A 21,967-nucleotide genomic window follows, 5' to 3' on the forward strand; every position below is an offset into this window, starting at 1 on the left:
CACTACAAAGAGCTGCTAAAACAATACGCTAGAAGAGTAAAAAGACACGTTTATACACAACACATGCTGAAATAGTACAGATGTATTTGAAAACTACAGAAAATAGTTAAAGACTACAAAAATCAATAAAGTACCACAAAGTAATGTTAAAAAAGAACCAAAGCACAAGAAATATTAATACTACTGTAAAATGCCAAAAGATTACAAATGTACAGAAAATACTTAAATAATTAAAATACTCTAAAGAAATGTAAAAAAAAAAGATAAAAGATGACCAAAATACTAAATGACTAGGAGATTCAAAAATGCTATATATGTAAAAAAAAAATTGTGTATGTTTCTGTTCTGTGTCCTGTGTGCTGTTTGTTTGTTTGTATATGTGTTTTTCTTGCTGCTGTTACAACCAAATTTCCCCTTGTGGGACAGTTAAAGGATTATTCTGTTCTATTCTATTTAAAATAGTAATAATCTACAAGACATGCTAAAACACTGAAAACAAATCCTAGAAGAAAACATGCTAATAAACAACAAAAAGCTAAAAGACGAAAAATATATGTTAAATATGTGCTGGGGCGATCGTGGCTGAAGAGCTAGCGGTTCGTCTTGTAATCGGAAGGTTGCCGGTTTGAGCCCCGGCTTGGACAGTCTCGGTCGTTGTGTCCTTGGGCAAGACACTTCACCCGTTGCCTACTGGTGCTGGTCAGAGGGCCCGGTGGCGTCAGTGTCCGGCAGCCTCGCCTCTGTCAGTGCGCCCCAGGGTGGCTGTGGCTACAACGTAGCTGCCATCACCAGTGTGTGGATGGTGCTTTGGGGTCCTTAGGGACTAAGCAAAGCGCTATACAGATACAGGCCATTTACCATTTAAAATACTGTAAAGAAATATGATTAAACTATACAGAAAAAATATAAAGAAAGACTATAAAAAATAAAATAAAAAAACAAAAAAATGGGGCTGACATTAGATAAGGCCAAATGTCCACAAAGAAAGCCATAATGGTGAAGAAATGCAAAATATGCACAAAATACTATAAGACTACAAAACACTACAAATATTATAAAGAAATACAAGAATGCTACAAAGAAATGTTAACAAACAAACACAGAGAAAGACAAGAGTAACACGTTTTATATAGTACTACCAGGAAATGTGACAAAAGATTATAGAAACACTAAAGTCTTCCAAACAATAATGCACAATAAAAAATAGCCACGCCTGGGATTGACTCTGCATGAGTACATATGATCCTGACAGTGTCACTGAGTGTGTGGCAAAGACATTCACAGTCTTTGTGTCGGTTCTGCAAACTCTACGACTTCTTTTACTGCACTCTTCTGCTCTGAGCAGCCAAGGCGCTTTCTATTACAAGCTCATTCATTCAGGCTCTCTCTCTCGCACACATCATTACAACACACACACACACACTCAAGAAAGGTAACATCCATCCATCCATCCATTCGCTTCCGCTTATCCTTTTCAGGGTCGCGGGGCGCGCTGGAGCCTATCCCAGCTGTCATAGGGCAAGAGGCGGGGTACACCCTGGACAGGTCGCCAGTCTGTCACAGGGCCAACACACAGGGACAGACAACCATTCGCGCTCACATTCACTCGCACATTCACACCTAGTGGTAATTTGGATTATCCAATTAACCTATCCCCACAAGCTGCATGTCTTTGGACGGTGGGAGGAAGTCTGAGTACCCGGAGAGAACCCACGCAAACACGGGGAGAACATGCAAACTCTACACAGAAAGACCCCGGCCTGATGGTGGAATTGAACTCAGGACCTTCTTGCTGTGCGGCAACAGTGCTAACCACCGTGCCACCGTGCTGCCTAAAGGTAACATATTACTCATTATTTTTCTTAGAAGTAATACAGTGGATTACTTAATTACTGCTCCGAGAAAGTAATTTGCTATAATATTCATTACATTACTCATTACTCAGTAAAATGACCCAAAACTCATTATTTGATAATTATAGTTCTAAACAATATAAACCTCAGAGTACAGTCCCACACACTGATCTCTATCCTAATGAGGACACACACACACAATCTTTAAGTTAGTTGTTACATACAAACAAAGCAAAGATGAGAAGACTTCAAAGCGGTCGTCACGGTGATCCTACTGTAGAAACAGGTAGAACCAGGCTGCAGCCTGACTGCCTTTGTCCAGGCTCTGGCTGCTGGACTTGGGTCTGCATACTTCATCATCACTCTGACTTTTTGGCTAGCGGTGTGTTAGCCTGTTTCCACGTGCCATCACGCTTGTTCTTTTCTGCAATAAAAATAAAAGTCAGGTCTATGGCTTCACTTCTTGAAAGTTACCACGCCACCATTGTCCTCCTCCCACACAAACTGAAATCAGCTGACTTCAGCAGGACTTTAATGTAATTACTAACTTTATGTTACTAAAAAATGTGATTACAGTAACAAGTTACTTTGTAATTGGTTCTGACACTCACAGATGACAGAGTCACCTACATGTTGAGGAAGGACGCGAGTAAATCGTGACGACTCACCCTGAGTGTTGAAATCAAAAAGCGTGCCCAGATGTTTATACTGATGGCCAAAAATACAGACTGTAGAGCTTATTTCACATCACGGGCCACAAACAGCCCACTTTCAGTCTTTACAGAAAAGATTCTGCTATCACCAAATTTGATGTCCTCCTTTACGTTTTCCAAAGCCACCAGCAGGCTGGATCTTTGTCGGGGTATTCTGGGCCCCGGGCTTCTGTTTCACACCCCTGCTGTGGGAATGACCTCGGTGCTGTCTTAGATAATACTGTCAGCTCCAGAGAGAACCTCAAGAGACCGAGTAATAATAAATAGTCCTACTAAAAAAGATGTTTGTAGACATGCTGACGAAACGTGGTCTGTATGTCCCACTGAGTGCAGTGATCAGTGTCTCTGTTGCTGGTCTCAGGTAGATGAGACACCTTTGATCGTGCTGCTCCTCCACCTTCAAAGAGGTTTGTTTAACTTTTTGCTGTGGACACATGAGCACTGAGTTTCTAAAGGAAGCTCTGCCTTCATTCCGGACATTACAGGATGACTCGGCTCTACAGCATCGCCTCTGGTCTTTGGTGGAGGTCCCAGCTTTGTCCCAGCTTGTGTTCAGTGTCTGAAGGACTGGCATGAACATTATTCTGCAGGTATTCCAGGTGAGTTTGGTGCTGATGTGAGGAACAGCGCGGTGACCGCTCAGGTGGACTTTGGTGCACAGACTGAAGTATTTAAGCTGCTGAATAGTGCCGAGTGTGTTTTAAGGCTTGTGCTCTTTCACCGTGACGTTTCATCGTTTTATTTAAAAGGCTGTTCGCCACCAATTTACAGACACAGTGTTTCAAAGTCTCGTTTAGGTATCTATAACTGATCAGCGTCAGCACAGCTCCGCGCTGCCGCGGTGCATGCTGGGAGACGTAGTTCGATCCGCGGCGCCATTCCGAATCCCGTCAGCTTTACCGGCTAATCACGAGAGCCCGGTTATCGGCTCAGCCAATCAGTGCATGTTAACGGCCTCCTGCACCAATCACAGCTCTTCACACTACCTAGCAACAAATCAAAACCCTGCAAGCACGCCGTAGCCAATCACATCGCGTCATCTGCCGGACCAACCAATGCAATCACAACAAAATCCATGATGCTGCTCGGCACTGCGCTTGCGTACGGACAAGACAGCTGATAACTCATCTATTATGCTACTTGGCTAAATAAAAATCTTCCAGAAAGCAGTCGCAGCCGCCGCGGGATCGCCGGAGGACCGAGACACGGAGTAAAGAGCGTGTGTGAGCGGGAGGAGCGGGGTGAGCGGGTACCGGGAGCGGAGGGAAAGAGCGGGCAGAGCGGAGAGTGTCGGAGCCTGGCTGGCCGCTCGGCGCCTTCAGACAAAGCTCAGCTAACAGGCTAATGCTGCGTTAGCTAGCCAAACATCGAGCGGTAACGTCCGCAAATATCGCAAAATGTAACCGCGCCAATGCGCCTGGAGTGTGCCAAATTAGATCACGTCGGCCGATATATCACCCCGGCACGCATTTCGTCAGCCCCTCGGCCGCCGTGGGTATTATTACCGACGTGTTACGGCCTCGACGCGGAGCTGTGCTCCGTTAGCCACCTAGCTGTTGCTGTGCCCGCCATCTTTTAAAGCAGGTAAATGGATGTTTGTGCGGAGCTCGAAGTGGAGCGGCCAGAGCCGAGCTCCAGCCCCCTTCACCGGGGCTAGAGATCCACCGACACTACGAGCCATCGGGGTGTCGGTGCAGCCACCACGTAAGGTCATGTGTGCGGTTTGCCTTGTGCAGCGGAGCGGTGGCTCGTAGCGGTTAGCTTGGCTATTAGCAGCGCACAGGCGGCCCCGGGTCTGCACGGATTTACCGCTCCGGGTCCCGGTCCCGGTTTTAGACGGCCTGAGGGCGTCTGTTGGGTGCAGGAGCTCATAGCACGGGTATCATTCTGTTCAGTCCCAGGTGTGTCCAGGACATGCCCACTTAGGGTACACCAGTTCGCATAACATCAATACCATCCTGTTTTTGTTTTGTTTTTTGAATAAATTGTCATCAGTTTGACATTCAGAGCCTTTTCTCTCATTTTGACCCGTGGTGTTGCTTTAAATCAGCAGAGACTCCAAGTAGAGACTGAAGGCTGGACTACCCACAGATCTGTTGTCTTAATTCCATCATTTGTGATTAAAATATAAAAATGTCCACAGCATACTTTATTTTCACTTTATTGCCTTTTGGATTTGTGACAGTCTCAGAAATTTCCATTAACATAAAATAATAATCTGTAACGTGCCACCTGTGGGTGTGTAAGAAAGAAACTTAAGTGATCAGGTAATGGATTACAGAAAACACTGAGTGACTTTTGATTAACAGTTATTTATTTGAATGTTTAGCTGAGCGGGATCAGACGGCTGCTCTGATTGGATAAACACAAGTTTCCCTCAGATTTCTGCCGTGATCATTGTAGACTCAGGGTCAGTGTGGTCAAAGAAATCATGCTAATGAGAGATTAATAACTAATGTTTGTAAGCAAACCGACACATTAACAAGAACAGTTAACTGTTATCAGTTGATGCATTATAGACCTATCAACAGTTGATCTTTAAATATACTGACAGCCCTGATCATCCGCTGCTATGAACAGATAACAGCCTCTCGGGCCTTCATCAGACGGTCTTACCGCACAAATCAAGCTATCGTAAAGATAAACTTTGGTACATTCTTGTGACAGGAACTCAAACAGGAAATAAAGAAAGCGTGAAGTAAAACACATGGACACGTCCAGATCAGAGAGAAAAACTCGTGCAGTAATCCTGGACCTGCAGCAGGTCAACAACAGCTGATGAGTCACTGTACGTTTATCAATGGACTCCAGTGAGAGAGGGTTGGACGTGTAACGCGAGGATTAGTTGAATAAAGTTTGACTTGGGACCCGCCCACGCGGCGTTAGGTCTGTTGATGCAACAAATGGCTGAATTTTTCAGCGTTGGATGTTCTCTGATTACTAAACAGATTATTGGTTGGTGGGTGGATCATCTGTCAGTTTATTAATAACAGTCGCTGCAGCCTTGATTATCTGCTGTTGATAAATCTGATTGTGGCCTGAGAGTCAGATTCTAATCAGCGCGAGGCACAAGGATCAGCTGTGTGTCTGATGCTCTGGATTATTAGCGCCTCAGTGTTGGAATCAAACTGGATTCAGGTAGAAAGTAGCAGTTTTTAGGAGTTGGAAAACTTTGGTGAGCTTCGGGCCTCCTCCGTGCTGTTTGTAGCTTCATGAAGCTCCAGATGTTTCAGCAGAGACGGTCCTTGAGCGATGACAACAACCTGGATGTTCCCTCTGCTCTAGAGCCAAGTGTCCACGATCTCGAGTCAGAATCTCAGCTTCTGATTGGTCAAACCGCAGCACAGCTTCCACTCAGTGTACCTTGAATGAGTTCAGACAGGAGGAGCAGGTGTTTGTGGATCCTGGTTGGAGGAGTCTGTAGCTTTCCGAGTCCAAGCAGTGATTTCGACGTCAGAGTCAGGTCTTAGGGTCTGACCTCCACCCACAGCCTGCAGCTCTGCAGCTGCGCCTGTGTGCTCAGGTTTTTCTGATCCGTAGATGATGATTCGTTCTGAGTGACCCTCACTGCCTCTCGCAGAGCTGAAGCGCGCAGCCTTCTGGGCTGGGCTTTTACACGTAGTCATGACACTCACTAACCTCGTTAGCTGCCAGATGTTGAAGCAGCTGTTTTTAAAGCTTTATGTACAGATGTGTGTAGCAGCTGAGCTGGCCTGGTCCTGGAAGCTCCCTGCTGTGTTTGCACAGAGGTCAAACAGCCAGCTGCCATTTAACCTGTTGCACTTCATTCATTGGCCAGAGTTTAAAACCTCGCTGAGCCCCGCCTCCAAAGATCTCCAGAACGCTTCAGAGAAGACTCGCTCTCAGCGAGGACGTGAAGCTGAGCGTCAGGACTAAATGACCGACCTGAGCTGAAGTTTCAGTTTTCAGCGTCTTCCTCCAGACGTATGGTGGCAAACATCCCTCGTCCTCCAGCTTCTCTGCGCTCGTTTGTTTGTGTTAGTGTAACTGCGGCACCGTAGCTAGCCGGGCGTCACCGACCAGCCAAACGTTGCCGCTGTACGATTAAGTTCTTAGAGAGACATCAGCTTTAGATGGAAACCAGCGAGCTGACTTTAAACAACGATCGCGGACTGTTTGGACAGGAAATGGTTAATGACCTCAAACTGGTGTGATGGGCGGGGTTAAAAGCGTTACCTCCCCAGAATCAATAACCCCTAATCACCGCCCCTCTCTCTCTGTGTTTTTCAGGTCGTGCGATGGGAGTTTGTCTCTTCGGGGAACACTTGAGCTGAAGCGGCTGAACTGAACACGTGCACGGACACACACCTGTGCACACACACCTGGCCTCGGCCCACAGAAGGAGTCCTTTTTCACCTTCCAGTCAGACGCTGCCGTCCCACTGTGCATCGCTGCATCACCGTCGTCCACCATGTCGGACGCCCCTGAGGCTGCGCCCCCCAGCCCCCCTCCCCTCACCAACCCGCCCCCCCCTGAGGTCACCAACCCCACTAAACCGGGCAGGTAGGACACAACCGAGAAAGACTCCTGATAGGCTGTTAGAGGCAGGTGAATGGTGTGTGCTGACTGTGTGTGTGTCTCAGGAAAACCAACCAGCTGCAGTACATGCAGAACGTGGTGGTGAAGACGCTGTGGAAGCATCAGTTCGCCTGGCCCTTTTACCAACCCGTGGACGCCATCAAGCTGTGTCTGCACGTGAGTCACCATTGCTCTCTCGCCACACACACACACACACACACACACACACACACACACACACACACACACACACACAGCTGAGTGTTTTCCTGACCACGCTGCTGTGTGCAGGATTACCACAAAGTGATCAAAAACCCGATGGACATGGGAACCATTAAGAAGCGTCTGGAGAACAATTATTACTGGAGCGCCAGCGAGGCAATGCAGGACTTCAACACCATGTTCACCAACTGTTACATCTACAACAAGGTAAAGGGGGCAGAGCCAGGGCGCTGTGTGCAGCTGTGTGCAGCTGTGATGGCATTAACCTCTGTGTGTGTGTAGCCCACAGACGACATCGTCCTCATGGCTCAGGCTTTAGAGAAGATCTTCCTGCAGAAAGTCGCTCAGATGCCTCAAGAAGAAGTCGCTCTGCTGCCTCCGGCTCCCAAAGGCAAGAACAAGAGCAAACAGCCGGCCGCCACCACAGGTGAGACGGATACAGGTAACGCTGCGGTACCAGAGGTGGTCTCCACCCAGGTCCTACACTGCACTCACCTTTATTGAGAGAAATTGGTGGTTGGTTGATCAGGTGTGGGTTCTGTGTTTGCGGCAGTAGATCAGAATCCTCTCCTGCACCTGCACTTGAACGTGTGCAGGAAATACTGCAGTACTGCTGAAGTACTCACAGTACTTCCTGTCTCTCTTTCAGTGAGTCAACAGGCAGAGTCTTCAGCCTCCCCTCCCCCCTCCTATCCCTCCCCCTCTCCCTCTCAGACGCCAGTAATCTCGACCACGCCCACACCAGTCCAGGCCACGCCCCCTGTGTCTGCACCTCAGCCTCCTGCGACCTTGATGCCATCTGCCCAGCCTGTGGTTAAGGTAAGAGGCGTGTGCGGCGACATGGCGTCATGTGACCTGAAACAGAACCTGAGCCCGCCCTCTCCACCTGTCTGTCTCTCTAACAGAAGAAAGGCGTGAAGAGGAAAGCTGATACCACCACTCCGACCACGTCGGCCATCTCTGCCGGCCGCGCCGACTCTCCGTCTGCTCAGGACGCCAAACCGGCTAAACTGGCTTCGTCTCGCCGTGAAGCCGCTGCCCGCCCCACCAAGACCCGGCGGGACACTGGGGACGACCTGGCGGCTGGGGACGTGGGTGCCGGAGGCGTCGGCCCCGGGGGGAGGAAAGGCGGTAAGCTGGGTGAGCAGATGAAACACTGCGATGCCATCCTGAAGGAGATGCTCTCGAAGAAGCACGCCGCCTATGCCTGGCCCTTCTACAAGCCCGTGGACGCTGAGGCGCTGGAGCTGCACGACTACCACGACATCATCAAACACCCCATGGACCTCAGCACCATCCGGGTAATGACATCATCACGTAGACACGAGGTTAGAGTGAGGTCAACGGTGGTTCAAACTCTGCAGGCGCCATAGAAACTCTCCTGACTACAACGTGATCGGTGACAATCAATATCACAGATTTGATGTTTTAAAGAAAATTAAAGTCTGTGAGAGCGGGAACTGACCCAGAGTGAGGGAGGGCTTTTCTGCTCGCTGTAACCGAACATACGTCCACGCTGCCGTGACGTCACGACGTTCGCCAGCACGGAGTGAACCTCAAACAGGTCGAGGCGTTAGAGTGACGAGGTTTTCTCGTGTGGGCGACACCTGAGCTTCCCTCATCATTCTGTGTGGTGTTAGTGGGAGCTCCACAGGTGAGCGTCCGCAGGCTGTTGCTCCTGTTTGTGGTGCAGCACACAGTCAGACCCCTCCTCTTTGGTAAAGCCGCTCAGTCGCTGATCGATTCGTTTTTTCCATATTTTGTGAGATGTTGCGGTGACTGAAGCTCCATTTCCATTAGTTCTGACTGGTTTTCCGTTACAGTCGAGTACCACCTGATATGCGTGATCACCGTCATAGCAACGGGGCGGAGCGTCCCATGACATAATTAGTACGTGACATGAACGCTACAACAAACATGGAGGCGTCCGTGTACTTGCTGCTCGGTCTGTGTCGCATTCAGGGACCGCGGCGTTGTGCGATGTAACCGCTGCCCTTGGGTTTCGATGAGTCACGACTCATCAGGCGACACCGCTGATTAGCCCGTCGATGGCACGCAGTCTGTCACATTTTCAGATCGCTTGAAACCTCCCCTGAGCAGGTACTAAAAAGACCCGTGGTACCAGGTGTTACTGGGAAACCCGAGCAGAGCCGACCGGAGCAGCTACTCGTGGGAACAGCGGGTTTCAGTGGCGGCGGCGGCGCCTGATGAGATGACTCTGACTGACAAACAAAGTTTAACTCCGAGCACGTAATCTGAAGTTGAACGAGTACAGCTGAATGCAGATAATATACGTTAATGTATGTAGTAGTACTGCAATAACCCCGGTTATTGCAGTAGTACTGAGTAAAACATGGAAATCATAACAACGCTACAGTGGGGCAAAAAAGTATTTAGTCAGCCACCGATTGTGCAAGTTCCCCCACCTAAAATGATGACAGAGGTCAGTAATTTGCACCAGAGGTACACTTCAACTGTGAGAGACAGAATGTGAAAAAAAAATCCATGAATCCACATGGTAGGATTTGTAAAGAATTTATTCGTAAATCAGGGTGGAAAATAAGTATTTGGTCACCTCAAACAAGGAAAATCTCTGGCTCTCACAGACCTGTAACGTCTTCTGTAAGAAGCTTTTCTGTCCCCCACTCGTTACCTGTATGAATGGCACCTGTTTGAACTCATCATCTGTATAAAAGACACCTGTCCACAGCCTCAAACAGTCAGACTCCAAACTCCGCCATGGCCAAGACCAAAGAGCTTTCGAAGGACACCAGGAAAAGTATTGTAGACCTGCACCAGACTGGGAAGAGTGAATCTACAATAGGCAAGCAGCTTGGTGTGAAAAAATCAACTGTGGGAGCAATCATCAGAAAATGGAAGACATACAAGACCACTGATAATCTCCCTCGATCTGGGGCTCCACGCAAGATCTCATCCCGTGGGGTCAAAATGATCATGAGAACGGTGAGCAAAGATCCCAGAACCACACGGGGGGACCTGGTGAATGACCTGCAGAGAGCTGGGACCAAAGTAACAAAGGTCACCATCAGTAACACACTACAACGGCAGGGAATCAAATCCCGCAGTGCCAGACGTGTTCCGCTGCTGAAGCCAGTGCATGTCCAGGCCCGTCTGAAGTTTGCCAGAGAGCACATGGATGATACAGCAGAGGATTGGGAGAATGTCATGTGGTCAGATGAAACCAAAGTAGAACTTTTTGGTATAAACTCAACTCGTCGTGTTTGGAGGAAGAAGAATACTGAGTTGCATCCCAAGAACACCATACCTACTGTGAAGCATGGGGGTGGAAACATCATGCTATGGGGCTGTTTTTCTGCCAAGGGGACAGGACGACTGATCCGTGTTAAGGACAGAATGAATGGGGCCATGTATCGTGAGATTTTGAGCCAAAACCTCCTTCCATCAGTGAGAACTTTGAAGATGAAACGAGGCTGGGTCTTCCAACATGACAATGATCCAAAACACACCGCCCGGGCAACAAAGGAGTGGCTCCGTAAGAAGCATTTGAAAGTCCTGGAGTGGCCTAGCCAGTCTCCAGACCTCAACCCCATAGAAAATCTGTGGCGGGAGTTGAAAGTCCGTGTTGCTCGGCGACAGCCCCAAAACATCACTGCTCTCGAGAAGATCTGCATGGAGGAATGGGCCAAAATACCAGCTACTGTGTGTGCAAACCTGGTAAAGACCTATAGTAAACGTTTGACCTCTGTTATTGCCAACAAAGGTTATGTTACAAAGTATTGAGTTGTATTTTTGTTATTGACCAAATACTTATTTTCCACCCTGATTTACGAATAAATTCTTTACAAATCCTACCATGTGGATTCATGGATTTTTTTTTCACATTCTGTGTCTCACAGTTGAAGTGTACCTCTGGTGCAAATTACTGACCTCTGTCATCATTTTAGGTGGGGGAACTTGCACAATCGGTGGCTGACTAAATACTTTTTTGCCCCACTGTATGTCGAGATCGTGGGCTGCGGTGATTCCCAGCCCTGCGGCCGGTTCAAAGTTCGCTCTGGTGGAAAACTGGAACCTTTTAACTAGGGGTGCAACGATACACAAAATTCACGGTTCGGTTCGGTTCGATACTTTGGTGTCATGGTTCGATATTTTTTCGATACAAAAAAAAATGTTCATGCCTTTTTAATTTGTCATTTATTAAATTTTCACGGCACATTCTGCACCACATCTCTGTGCGTTCATCATTTGTTTGAAGCCAGCTCACCTCCTGCAACTACTTTTCCGAGAATACGCGCTTCTTTTGTGGTTCGGACTCCTTCTGACATTTCTGTGGAGGTGGAGGAACATCACAGTAATTGCTTAAAGGAGCTTCTTCGACATCTTTAAGAGTTCTAAACAAATGTCTGTCCTCCTGAAAATCTTATGTACGCAAACACCCGTTGCAACTTCTTATCTTGTGCGTGTTTTTTTTTTTGACAGTGAATGCGCACCTGCGGACCACTTATGTGCAGCCCTGGTTATTTAGCTCGTCATATCGCAGCCACAGAAATTCTTTTGTCCATGAAACCATAAAGCTGCACTTTCTTTTTGCCTTATAGTCTCATTTGTCATAACTTTTCCGTTTTGTGGTAAGCTTTTCTTTGGCTGTCACTTCTTCACCCTGACCTGTCTTATTTGGCTCAGCAGAACTAAAATATACATCTGTCTGTGAAGGTTCTCAGTCATCCAGGTCATCGTAGTCAAATATAAATCCTGCTGCTTTTACACACGCACTCACATAAGCTCAGCGATTCTCTGCGCGATCAACCTCTCACATGTTTAAGCTGCGGGAGATTTCACTTGTCATGTTTGCATAGTAAGCTAACAATTAATAAGACGATGTCAGAGGAATTGGTGCACAAATTATCATCACTCACAGATCAGTGCTGTCGCTCTCTATACACAGTTCGCATGATTGCAAAGTGAAAGTAAAAAAACAAGCGCAAATTCAAACGCGATTTCAATATGTCACATTGACAGTGGCTCTCCGATGCCAATGACATAATTACCCAGCTACATTTCTGAAAGAATGCAAAAGCATTGACATATATTTTTCCTTCCTACAATAGCCCGACGGGCAGGGCAGAGATAGATTTTGGTAGCCCGACTGGAAAAATTGCTAGCCCCAGGACGTCGGGCTAGCGATATTGCGAGCCCTGTATCTGATTGAGGAATCACTCATCTTTGGAAAAGAGAGTTCATTACAGAGAAATGGCTCTTTCAAAATAAAAGCTATACTACGCGCTTCTTCTGGGCTATATTCTCAGCAGCATATTAAACATATCAGGTCCCCATAAGGAGAATCCTGTGCTAACGGCTGTCTAAATGACTCGGGTAAAGTTTGTAGCATGCGTGCTTGTTGTTTTTGTCTTTGCACGAGGATGCTGTCGGTGTAAATGTGCAGTCATATTCGTTGTGTTCACACTAGTGCTGTCAGCGTTAATCTGAAATGACGTTAACGCCAAAACACGGCAAATCTCCGTTAACGAGCTACCGCGGATCGCCCTGAGCGTGGGGCTGGACGGCCAACACGTTAACGAGCTAACTGCGCTAACGCACTAGCTCCCACCCATGTAATTGAGCATTGCGTGGCACATTCAACATACTGTTTTACTTTAGTCCATGACGCGCTTACCTTCAGGGTCATACGTCACATGAAAACCAAAATAATTCCAAACGCCAGATCTGAATGAGGGTGGGGGAGGTTCAATTTGCCATGTTGCAAGGAGCTTAACTTCTGTCTGCTAGCTTGCCCTGCACTCAGTGAATCTGCACTCGACTACTCCGCCTAGGCTGCACTGTCGAGCGCAGATCCACTGAGCGCTCAACACAGACAGCATCATCAGAAGGAAAGTTGATAAAATAAATTAAAGATTTTGTATTGTTCGATACATGCGTACCGAACCGAAAGCACTGTATCGAACGGTTCAATATCGATACGAATATCGTTGCACCCCTACTTTTAACGCCGCTGGGTGTCTGTACTCCGCACCTTCAGATGTCCAAATGGGAGGTTTGGCGCCATCTCTGACGTTCTTTTGTTTCCTGACAGAAAAAAATGGATAAAGGCGAGTACAGCGACCCTCAGAGCTTCGCCACTGACGTCAGGTTAATGTTCTCCAACTGCTACAAGTACAACCCCCCAGACCACGAGGTGGTGGCCATGGCCCGCAAGCTGCAGGTACGTAAAGCCTCCGTTTCCTGCTCGATCGATCGCTGCGATCAGGTATCGATAACCCGTCTGCCATTAGGACGTGTTTGAAATGCGTTTCGCTAAAATCCCTGACGAGGGCCTGGAGGCGTCGGTCCCCACCACGACACCGGTGGTCAGCAAAAGCACCGCCTCCTCCGACAGCAGCAACAACTCCTCCTCTGACGAATCGTCCGACTCTGAGGAGGAGCGGGCCACGCGATTGGCTGAGCTACAGGAGCAGGTTGGTGCTGCCGACCAATCACAGGTCAAGAACATCTTGGTTTTCTTCTTTTTATCATTTTAGATTTCACGATTTGTTTACTTGACATTCATGTTTGAAATATCCATGGCTCCTGTGACTCACCCCGTGAAGGCGTGGCCGTGTATTGATCACAGATGACGGGTATTGATAATCAGTTTATTCCATCAGTTGAAGGCGGTGCACGAGCAGCTGGCGGTCCTGTCCCAGGCGCCGGTCAGCAAGCCAAAGAAGAAGAAAGAGAAGAAAGACAAGGAGAAGAAGAAAGAGAAGGAGAAAGACAAGGGAAATAAAGGCAAGATGGAGGAAGAGAAGAAGCCAAAGGCCGCCGCCCAGCAGCCCAAACCGGCCAATCAGAAGAAGGCGCCAGCCAGAAAAGCCAACAGCACGGTGACGGCCACCAGGTACGACTCAGTGTTCAGCAAATCCACCTGAGAAAAGGGACAATATAGTGACCGCAGTGAATCTGTTTCCAGGCAACCCAAGAAAGGCAACAAGACGTCGGGCAGCGGCTCAGCCAACGGGGACGACGGCGAGGAGTCGTCGCTGCCGATGTCGTACGATGAGAAGCGGCAGCTGAGTCTGGACATCAACCGGCTGCCGGGAGAGAAGCTGGGCCGTGTCGTGCACATCATCCAGACCAGAGAGCCGTCGCTGAGGGACTCCAACCCTGACGAGATCGAGATCGACTTCGAGACGCTCAAACCCTCCACGCTCCGAGAGCTCGAGCGCTACGTCAAGTCCTGCCTGCAGAAGAAGCAAAGGAAGCTACTGCGTAAGTACCGCCTCAAAAGCACGGCCGTCGATGTCTGAGCAGTCCGATACGGGGGGTGGGTTCATCGTGTGAGCGTTGGACTTGGGCGACTGAGCCGTGTTGTCTAGGCAACAATCATCGAGCGCCAACAGAAACGGTGTCACCTGGCCGGGACTGTCTCATTGACTTGTCTTCCTTTATTTCTCTTTTCAGAGAAGGCAGCTGGAGGCGGGGCCTCAGGAGGCGGGGCTAGTCGTTTGAGTGGCAGCTCCTCTTCCTCCTCCGATGACAGCTCCTCGACAGGAACCTCCTCATCCTCCGACACAGACTGAACACGCGTTCACACATACACGTGTTACTGAACACACACACACACACACACCTCCATCCTGAACAAACACAAAGACAGAGATACACACTCTGAACTTGTTACACACACGTTTAAACACAGAGACTGGATGTAAATAGGCTGACCTGTTTGTTTTTTTTAGCTCCTAGTGCTTTTGTTTTTTGTTTCATTTTTTCCGCTATTGGAGGACTGCAGACAGAAGAAAGTGATGGAGGAGGAAGGATGTGGGCGGAGTCAGGTAGAGCGATGGGCAGCCCGTCTGGGAGTCTTACTGATCTGTGGACAGAAATGCAACCGTCGAGACTTTCTTTCTTCGTCTTTTTCTTCTTCGTGGACGGCCGGTGGTGACCCCTGACCTCTGAATACATTCCACAAGTATCATTGGAGAGGAGGAGCAGGTGATCTCAGCAGGTTTGTGGATACTGAGACGAATGAGCGCATCTCACGTTTCATTTGAAGCTGTCGGCAGCGCTGCAGCAGAGAGAAGACCTGACGATGTCAGCGTGTGACATCACAGAACAGTTTTACAAATAACCGTTTTTTCTCTGAACCTGGCGGCAAGGCGTTGTTTAGCCCCTCCTTCTGATGTGCCGTCTGCTACTTTAAACTGGGATTGAGAAAACCAGCGAGGTGGGAAACAGGCAGGAGTATGGCGGTGGGCGGGGTCAGCAGGAAAATACAGTTTAGCAGTTTAAAGGTACTTTTTGTAAAATCCAGTTTAAATGTTAAAATTAAAAGCTTTTCAAATTAAAAGTGTGTCACTGAGGTGAAAAAGGAAGAACTTTAGTGTAATACCAGTTTGTGCCACTAAATGAAACCAGCGTAAACTTTATTTAAAACGGGTATGAGTACGTTCCTGTGCCAGTGTGAAAACGAAGAGGACAAGGCCTGACCTCAGTCAGTGGTGACATGGTGCCCCCTGGTGGTGGAATGTTTAGTTACATTCTGCAGAAGGTTGTTACAAAAAGTATCTTTAATTCAAAACTTTATTTAAATTTTGAGGTATTTATGACGGGTAACTGACGGCGCCAGGCCAAAACCCTGATTTTGTTTATGGTGGTTGGTTCAGTTTGGCGTTAAACCCTTTAAAACACGTAACAGGAAACTGCGTGCCTGCAGATAGAACAGAGGGCGTGCCCATGCCGCCTGCTCTGGAGCTGAGTCCTCATCAGGTAACGCTTTAAAAAGTGTCCAAGTGGACTCTTGATGGATCGTCTCAGCGGGAAATAAACCATTTTTTTTTGACTGATCAACCCTTTGGATCGAACCGGCTTCTGGATCTTTCAGCTCCACCTTAAAAACCTCTGAGACCAACCCTGCCCCCTGCTGGTCCTGCAACCCTAGACACAACTTCCTGTTTGTCCTTGGGGGTCATCGTGGCAATGTGGGTGGGGTCACAGGATCCTGACCCCGCCCCCAGCACGGCTCTGTCAGCACAGAGACGTTGATTTATTTTTTTTTAACACTACATTTCCTGTTTTTGATTTTCAGGTTGTGTGCTGAACTTGTTTGTGTCTTATAAGGTTCTCTATATAAAATGTCTTTCTATTGCTGTCCTGTTCAAGCGCCGCCCCCATTCTCACCCCGCCAAAAAAGAACCACTCATACTGTACCGCCTCCTCCTGTCAGGGTCCAAACTCGGAGCACCTCGTTTCTTTTAAAGCTTTTTAGACAATTTATTTTAAGGTTTTAGAGCTCGCTGCCGCTCGGAGGACATCAGGACGCAAGAAACGATTTCTGAGGAAAATGCCACGCCCACCGCAGTCACGACTCATTTTCGCGATTTCAGAAAAAACCCGTCTGTCAAGCGCTCGGCAGATGTTTGTGGCTTACGTTGGGCATTGTGGCGTCAGATTTCTGATCACCTGACGTCAGTGTCAGGCGGATAGGCCTGTTGCCCTCTGACCTATGATCTGTGGTTACACCTCCGATGGTGTTGGGCTCTCTGGGACGCGGCCATAGTTGTTCTTATCCCTGGACGCCGTGTCGGTTCTTGGCAAAGGAAATATTGACAAACAGGAAGTTTGTTTTCTCTGAAAAATTCATCATGACGTTGACCGCCGCGTCCTCGGTGGCGTTCTGAATTTTGTACAAGCTGCAGAGCGCAAACAAAGATGAATCATGAATATTAGACGTAGAGTTTTACTGAAACTGTTGAATCGACATGCCCAATGATATAAATGGTTTCCGATTGGCTGGAGCCAGGGGGTGTGTTCAGTAAAACCTCACCTCCCCTCGCTCCTCTGACCCCTGATTATTGGCGACCACCAGCTGGAGATCAGTTTACCTGTGGTGCCCCCTGGAGGTAACCTGGTAAGAAACCTGTAAATGGCAGGTGTTGGAGAATAATCTGACGTCGTGATCACACGACCTCCGGGTGGCACCGCATCGTCATCTGTTGTCACGGATCTTTCCTTTAGCCTCCACGTTTTGTTTTGCGGGCGCATTACGACTCGATGGACCGGACCCCTGCGACAGACAGGCGGACAGCTCGTTGCCACAGTAACCCTCCTCTTTGTTTTTAGTTGATGGTTGAGCTTCGACGCTCATAGTTAATTTTGTATTTTAATAAGAAAAGGAAACAGTGGTTTTATGTATTGCATGCACTCCGGCCGTACGTTTTTCTCGCGTATGTTTGAGCGCTGTATAGTAGCTGTAAAGTAGCCGTCTGAGGTTAGAGCGAGCTCCACTCGTAGAGACGCAGAGGGGACGAAACAAGTGAATTATTTGATGTAATTACTGATATGGGATCCTTATTTTCTGAGTTCATTTGTTTTCATAAATAAACACATAAACTGAAAACAAGTGGCTCCACTCTTTTGTCACCGAGCGCGCTCTAACGGACGAAGTGAGAGAAGTCCTCGGGGCCACCTGAGGCGTGCTGTGACGCTGGACGTTGTCCTGGGCTGCACCGAGTGGGCGGGGCTGAGACGAGCCCGCTGCTCCCTCGTGACACGCCGGAGTCGACATGCAGCTAATTCTAAACTAATAAACAGTCACCACACACACAAGCCCCGCCCCACCCCCTATACCACTCTTTAATCCTGGGGTGTCAAATATAAGGCCCGAGGACCAGAACGGGAAAATGTGAAGGGAGGATCAAATTCTGGACTTTTTCATGAGTTTCATTTCCTGCTGCTTCGAACCACACCAAAGTCCTTACGTGAAAGAAAAGGTTTTGTGAGTTACAGCAGATCATCATCACAGTCTGAACAGGGATAGCTCAGTAGGTAGAGTGGTGGCCCCATGATCGGAAGGTCGGGGGTTCGATTCCCCTGAACAGCTACCCTGAGGTACCCCTGAGCAAGGTACCGTCCCTACACACTGCTCCCCGGGCGCCCAATGGCTGCCCACTGCTTCACTGAGTGAATGGGTTAAATGCAGAGAGGGATTTTCCCCACGGGGACCAATAAAGTACACCTTCTTCTCTTCTCATTTATCAGAATCTTTGAGTTACTGCAGCAACATTTCTTCATCGCGCTGGTGGAACTGTGCTTGGCCTTGTTTGTATATCAGTTTCACTGGCCTGACATTAGGGGGCGCTCTCAGACAGTCTTCACTGAGTAAGAATGACAGAGCTAAAACAAGAAAACATTTTATTCGTCGTTTCCATAAATCAGTAACACGTCTGAAGACTCGTTACCTTCAATTTCTCTGTGACAATGATTTTACCCAGAAAGCACCAGTGTGCTGTAACTGCGTGCTGATTGGTCACTTAAGGGTTTCAAACAGGACAATGTCTTTTGGTGGCATGCTGGATGAAGGTGATGGTTTCAGTGTGGTGCTGCTGGCTTCATTCCCCAAATCAAAATGGAGGACACTAGGGTTAGATACTGACACGGGACGCCCCCTGTAGGGCAGGAAGTCCATTAAACTGGTCATCAGAGCTGACGCTGGAGCTCGCCAAGCTGACAATTAATACTGTTCGTTTTTTTCCTGTCTGCAGTCAGTGGGTGAGAGAGGGGCGGGGGCGTGGATCTTAATGCTTCTCTCTGATTGGACAGTTCTCTAAATTAAAAACAAAATGTTTGTTAGTGACCAAACTGAACTGCTCTGCGTCACATGATGCTGCAGATCCGGGACCGCCCCTCGTCCGCACCCCTCCTGTCTCGGACCAGGACTGCCTGGTTGCCATAGTTACTGTACCAGGCTGATTGGCTGCGGCTCAGGTAGGTGGAGGGCGGTGCTGCTTCCAGCTGCTGCTGCTGCCAGATGAGCAGTGACGTGTCGCGATACCGCAGCCGCCCGAAGACCTCGGACAGCGCCTTCTCTGCCAGGGGGGGCCGAGCAGAACAGTGAGGAGCCTGTCCCTCTACGACAGCTGGATCAGACATGTCTGACATGGCGTCGGCGCTCCAAGGACCAGTGCGACTTGGTCCAGATTGGACTGTCTCAGGACAAAGTCTGACCCCGTCATAACCTCACACCTGAAGAAGAGCACAGGTGAACCATTAGAGTTCAGAGTTCTGACCCCGCCCTCAAATACTCATACAGGTGTGGACAGGTGTTAGACCTCATCACCAGCTTCCAGTTTGCATTCAGGAGACAGACACTAGCTCTGCTTTTAAGATTCAAACTTTCCTTTTTGCTAAAGCATATAGTTAGGGCTGGACCAGGTGACCCTGAATCCTCCCTCAGTTACGCTGCAATAGACGTAGGCTGCCGGGGATTCCCATGATGCACTGGGTGTTTCTTCTTCACTCTGTGTTATTAGACCTCTGTGCATTGAATCATACTTGTTATCGATCCCGGTCTCTCTTCCACAGCATGTCTTTATCCTGTCTTCCTTCTTTCACCCCAACCAGTCGCGGCAGATGGCCCCGCCCCTCCCTGAGCCTGATTCTAATAGGGGTTACTTCCTGTTAAGAGTTTTTCCTTCCCACTGTCGCCAAAGTGCTTGCTCATAGGGAGTTGTCAGATCTTTGGGGCTTTCTCAGTATTACTGTATGCTCTTTACCTTACAGTAGAAAGTACTTTGAGGTGACAGTTGCTGTGGTGCTAATAATATAAATGAAATTGGATTAAACTGACACTGTGAAGAACCTGAAACCTTGGAGGTCTTCACAGGTGACCCGTACCTCATACTCTGAAGAAAGGTGAACAGCTTGCTCTTTAATTTAAAACCAAATTCGGATTGACTGGGAGTGCTGGGGTCATCGCTGATGGTGAATCAGACTCTATCAACATCCTCCTCTGTCACACCAACCCTCTGTATGTCCTCATTCACTACATCCACGAGTCTCTCTGCTCAATGTGAATAAAGTTATTTTGAACGGTAATTACGGCTGTGGGAAATTCACCGGGTTTACCTCCATCAGCTTGGCCGCCCTCCTGCTGTCGTCCCCACCGGCTGCAGCGCCTCATCCCGGGCTGAGCTCCGCTGGCCGAGCGGCTAACAGCTCCTGCTCAGAATGCTGAAGCCGCAGCCTCCGGCTAATCCCGCTGCTAGTTCTTAGCCTCAGTTAGCTCATCAGGGATCAGGTCACAGCACGAGCTCCCCGCGACGATGACGTCAACGTCAATACACGCCGAAGCTGAAAACATCAGAAATAAGCTGTGACGTTTCACCGTGTTTCAGCCCTGCTGACGTTAGCATGGTTAGCCTTTAGCCGCAGAGCGTCTGGAGCTTCCGTTGAAACCAATAGCAACGGTGCGTCTGCAGTCTGGTCCGGGCAGCAACAAAGCGCGCGGTCACAGATGTTCCACTCCTGACGTTACCGACAGTGGCTGTGTCCCAATTCAGGGTCTGCACGCTTGAAGTACGCATTTTAAGTGCGGTTACGTCACCGCCACGCAACGACGGCTGTCCCAATTTGAAGTGTACTTCAAACGCATACTCCAAATGCGCCGTCGATTTCCCCAAATATCAAGCGTGGTCCGGTGCACGCTTCGTGGTCCCATATATCCCACAATTCATAGCGCGGCGGTGGGTGTGGATAATTTTGCCGCAAAACACGGCAGAAGGGAGCGGCCGAGGAGGGTTTTTTTTTCTTTCCAAACTTTATTGAAATTATAAAGTTCAGTTCAGTTTGTACAGTGGACATACAAGGCAAATAAGAGTAACAATATATAGTACAATGAAATAAGAAGGATAAATAAATAAAGGATAAAAAAAGAAAAAAAGGGGGGAATGTGACAGACTTCATAACAACTTTGTATTTGAAAGTTGTGACAGCTCATTCATTAAACATTTCTGAATGAATTTCAATCAATGATAAACCCTTTTTATTGGAAGTTAATTTAAGAGAGTTTAAGTAATATTCAATTTCAATCAAAAACAAATTAAATGATGGGGTTGAGTTTTGAAATTTACATTTATGTATGTAGAATTTCCCTAATAGGATGGAGCGGCCGAAGAGTGAACTGTCAAAAGTACTGAATATGACGTCACTTATTTATGTGCGAATGTGTAATAATTAACGTCAGTCATATATCCACAAACACAACAAGCTGAAAGTCAGTGATATATGTGTGTGTGTGTATATATAGCGTAGTGGTTAAACTACACGCCTTTGGAACAGAGGATCGATTCCTGCCTGGGGCGTCTGTATCCAGTAAGGGTCCTAAGGCTAGACCCCCTATGCTAAGCAAGCCTACCGCAGACATGAGCGAGACAGATAAATATGAAGGCATGCCGGCTCGGACGTCGCCCGGATCAACAAGGTCCGCGTCAGGTGTTGAGGAACCAGGGCACCCTGACGAAAAGTGGGCTACTGGAACAAGAAGGCATCGGTGGGCAAGGGACGAAAACAGGGCGTTGTTGGAATGCTACTACGCAAGTAACCCCGGCGGAAGGGGCTACATGAATAGGATGAGGGACCTATGGATGGATATAGATATATATATATATATATATATATATATATATATATATATATATATATATATATATATATATATATATATAATGTGTGTGTATATATATATATATATCAATCATAATAATCTGACAATACTATAATATTGGCCATATTATATTTACATCACGACAGTGAGATGACTTTAGTCTCATGAGCAACATTAGCTAATTGTCATTTACTAGCTAATCTTAAATGAGTGTTCAG

General features: G+C 47.9%; 2 protein-coding genes across 5 annotated transcripts; one reads left to right on the top strand and one right to left on the bottom strand.

Annotated features, from left to right (window-relative positions):
- The first annotated feature begins 3,640 nt into the window (after positions 1–3,640).
- On the top strand, positions 3,641–16,480 carry LOC308403445 (bromodomain-containing protein 3-like). Of its 4 annotated transcripts, none has more exons than XM_080892861.1 (12): positions 3,641–3,776; positions 6,818–7,090; positions 7,171–7,282; positions 7,397–7,534; positions 7,610–7,754; positions 7,977–8,146; positions 8,233–8,628; positions 13,401–13,529; positions 13,600–13,806; positions 13,972–14,204; positions 14,277–14,575; positions 14,768–16,480. In XM_080892861.1, exons 2-12 carry the CDS (start codon positions 6,999–7,001, stop codon positions 14,884–14,886), a joined length of 2,040 nt encoding a protein of 679 aa, XP_080748987.1. In that variant the 5' UTR covers positions 3,641–3,776; positions 6,818–6,998; the 3' UTR covers positions 14,887–16,480. The 4 variants fall into 4 exon arrangements, with proteins under 4 accessions (XP_080748987.1, XP_080748986.1, XP_080748989.1 ...); XM_080892860.1 differs by having other exon boundaries at positions 3,657–3,807; XM_080892863.1 differs by having other exon boundaries at positions 3,657–3,807; positions 13,600–13,782.
- Positions 16,481–18,482: 2,002 nt separating this feature from the next.
- On the bottom strand, positions 18,483–20,815 carry brd3os (BRD3 opposite strand). Its single transcript, XM_080892887.1, has 2 exons — positions 20,213–20,815; positions 18,483–19,330 (listed from the first exon to the last, which is right to left on the bottom strand). Exon 2 carries the CDS (start codon positions 19,244–19,246, stop codon positions 18,962–18,964), a length of 285 nt encoding a protein of 94 aa, XP_080749013.1. The 5' UTR covers positions 19,247–19,330; positions 20,213–20,815; the 3' UTR covers positions 18,483–18,961.
- Positions 20,816–21,967: the final 1,152 nt, after the last annotated feature.

The sequence above is a fragment of the Rhamphochromis sp. 'chilingali' genome, assembly GCF_963969265.1.
Source record: "Rhamphochromis sp. 'chilingali' genome assembly, chromosome: 10".
Taxonomy (NCBI): Eukaryota; Metazoa; Chordata; class Actinopteri; order Cichliformes; family Cichlidae; genus Rhamphochromis; species Rhamphochromis sp. 'chilingali'.

Coding starts and splice junctions, on each gene's coding strand:
- LOC308403445 (XM_080892861.1), top strand. CDS start 6,999: ATGTCGGACGCCCCTGAGGCTGCGCCCCCCAGCCCCCCTCCCCTCACC. Junction 7,535..7,609: donor ACTGTTACATCTACAACAAG/GTAAAGGGGGCA, acceptor GTGTGTGTGTAG/CCCACAGACGACATCGTCCT. Junction 8,147..8,232: donor CTGCCCAGCCTGTGGTTAAG/GTAAGAGGCGTG, acceptor TCTCTCTAACAG/AAGAAAGGCGTGAAGAGGAA.
- brd3os (XM_080892887.1), bottom strand. CDS start 19,246: ATGTCAGACATGTCTGATCCAGCTGTCGTAGAGGGACAGGCTCCTCAC.